At 55.0% G+C, this 2,576-nt stretch overlaps 2 protein-coding genes across 3 annotated transcripts in view; both read left to right on the top strand.

The window, feature by feature from the left end:
- Positions 1 to 386, top strand: part of LOC113209699 (microsomal glutathione S-transferase 1-like) — a 2,585-nt gene extending 2,199 nt beyond the window's left edge. For both annotated transcript variants that reach the window (XM_052276713.1, XM_052276712.1), the window contains exon 4: positions 4 to 386. In XM_052276713.1, the coding sequence (XP_052132673.1) occupies positions 4 to 186 (183 nt within the window). In that variant the 3' untranslated portion in view covers positions 187 to 386. The remainder of the gene's footprint in view (positions 1 to 3) is intronic.
- A 470-nt stretch (positions 387 to 856) lies between these two features.
- LOC113209697 (microsomal glutathione S-transferase 1-like) lies at positions 857 to 2,573 on the top strand (the record flags this gene model as incomplete). The annotated part of the gene is made up of 3 exons (XM_026427357.2): positions 857 to 1,091; positions 1,978 to 2,063; positions 2,485 to 2,573. Coding segments are annotated over exons 1-3 (319 nt in total), but the record flags the coding sequence as incomplete, so codon positions are not given.
- Positions 2,574 to 2,576: the final 3 nt, after the last annotated feature.

Here is a 2,576-nt window from a genome sequence, read left to right as displayed (position 1 = left end):
TGCCTCACCAACCCCGCGCCCGCCCTGGCCCTGAACCTGTTCCGCGCCTACACTGGCGCCAGGATCATGCACACCATCGTGTACGCCGTGGTGCCCCTGCCCCAGCCCTCCAGAGCCATCGCCTGGGCGGTGGGCTACGGCATCACAATCTACATGGCCGTCACTACCGTCATGCACTTCGCCTAAGTTATTAACAATTTCAGTATATTTTTCCTCTCTTCATTATTTTTTACCTGTATGAATGCGAATGTTGTGAGTAAGAATGCGTGTGTAAAAAAGTGTGTTGCCTACTACACGAGAAATATGTGAAAAAAGTTGTGTGTCTCCGGCTGTCGAATGTTGGCTTAGTTATGGTGTTTTATAAAAATATATGTACAAAAACCTGGTTTGATGCCTCACTTGCTTAGTACATGTCACACCCGTGCCCCAAAAGACGCGCTTACCTCATGTGCAAGTCATGGGAATCACAATTTCAGATTTTCATCACACAAGAATGTGCCTATTTTACCACTTTAGTTAGTGTGTTTGAGGAAGAGCCCAGTCACCGAGGGCGTCCGTAAGCGGCCCACTCGGTTTTTGACTAACTGCATTCGCATTCGCACAGCAGTGGAGCAACTGGATGTTGATCGGAGAGCTCCCCGGATAATTCGTCTTCCGGTTCCGATCTCCGATACGGCCCGCCAGAATGTGAGCGTTTTGTCTGCAAAAGGGTAAACAAACATGACAATAAAGCAATGATGGGAACCGCGTCCAAGATCGGAAGCATGGCGCGGCTGCGACGCCGCCGGCCGGCCGGCTGGGCGGCGAGGTGGTGGGGCGCACGGAGATTGGCGACGATAGAAGAGGCGACTTTACTACACCGTGAGCCGTGAGCCGTCAGTCAGTCCGCCCCACAGAGCGCCGGCGTTGCTTTCGTCCGTCTTCCTCCACGCGCACGCACACACACCATGTCGCCCGCCGGCTCCGCGCTGCAGCACGCCTGGTCCACGGCAAACCCCGTGTTCGCCGCCTACGTGTTCTACAGCGGCGTGCTCGTGCTCAAGCTCCTGGCCACCACGCTGCTCGTGGTTCGCCAGCGTTTCTCCAAAAAGGTAATAACCAGACACGCCAGTGGCGGCCCTGGCAGCAGTCCTGGCAGTCCTAGTAGTGCTCGTCTACAGTAGTCGTCGGCGCGCAGGTCGTACGAGTTCTGTTTACCGTCGGCAAACGACCGTCGGCCCTCTTACTTACGAGCGAGGAAGAGGCGGGCGTAAGTGGACAGTCAGAGGAAGGGTTCGCGTCGTCCCTCACTTACTCTCTTCCACTTACGTATACGGGCCTGGGGGCGCCCGCCTGGAGCGCGCGGGATAGGCAGCGCGCCGGCGCGCATGTGCCATGGGCTGCCCGGCCGGCCGGCTACAGCACCGCGACGAGGATGACTCGGCACTTACAGGCACCACCACAAGCGGCCGGATCTGACTCGTGACGACTAGTGCGACGGCCGCGAATTAGCGCCCACCGGACGCCCAAACCTTATCCGACTGCGCGTGCACGCGGCCAGATCTGACGAGGAATTTGGGGGCAGTGTCCACGCAGATATATCAGGTGACGTGTCGGGCCAATGATTTGCCGAGACGCCATTTGAATCTGCTTATGTCAGCGGTCAGGCCACCGCCTCGTTCCACCCCGCTTTTACTTATCTTACAACATGTTTTTATTTCTTTATATACCTATATCTGCTGAATCAGCAGTCTTGTTCAAAGCTGCGTGCATGACGTCCGTACGTAGTGGTATTCGGTAGAGTCCTACTGGAGGACTCATCCGGCCTCGTGACAGCCAGATCTGGGCGCGGGGGCAGGGTCCACTGCGTGAACGCCACGACGACTGTACTGTTAGTACAGTGCTGTGTACACCGAGTGGCCTGATCAGGCCACCACCTCGCTCCTCCCCGCTTTACTTATTATCTAACTTGTTGCTTTTTCTTCTTGTTGTTTAAAGGTTTTCTTGAACCCAGAAGACCGCTTGGACAAGAATAGCAAGGTTCTACCTGTCGGTGGTGACCCGGACGTCGAGCGACCACGCCGGTACGTCTAAAACGCATTGCGAAATGATATCATTGAAATAATGGCCTCTTCTTAACAAAAACGGCAAGGGGAATATTATTGTCTGCTCTCGAGCCATCACAAATCCTCGGCCGATGTCAGACACACACTTTTGTGTGTGACGCAGCTGTCATAAACTTATTTTATTTATCGAGTCACAATCGCGTTTGGAGTTTGACTCACGCACGCGCCTTGGGGCGGAAGGGAGGAGGGGGGGGGCAGTCATGCACGTCATGACCTGCAAACTCCCTTAAAATAGCTACTTATCGGTAGCCAATAAATACTAGCTCTGCAATCCGCCTGCAAGTATTGTGATTGCGACATCACCAATAAGCAAATCCAGGGTTAAGAACACGTGGACAGTCGTTTGTTAAACACCCCCCTTTTTTATCCGTCCCATCAGGGCGCACCTCAACGACCTCGAGAACATCCCGGCCTTCTGGGTCGCGGGCCTGCTCTACTGCCTCACCAACCCCGCGCCCGCCCTGGCCCTGA

This window comes from Frankliniella occidentalis, unplaced genomic scaffold (genome assembly GCF_000697945.3).
Source record: "Frankliniella occidentalis isolate FOCC.00 unplaced genomic scaffold, Focc_3.1 Scaffold4061, whole genome shotgun sequence".
Classification (NCBI taxonomy): Eukaryota; Metazoa; Arthropoda; class Insecta; order Thysanoptera; family Thripidae; genus Frankliniella; species Frankliniella occidentalis.
Note: the sequence above shows the minus strand (reverse complement) of the source record. Positions and strands in the feature narration are given on the sequence as shown.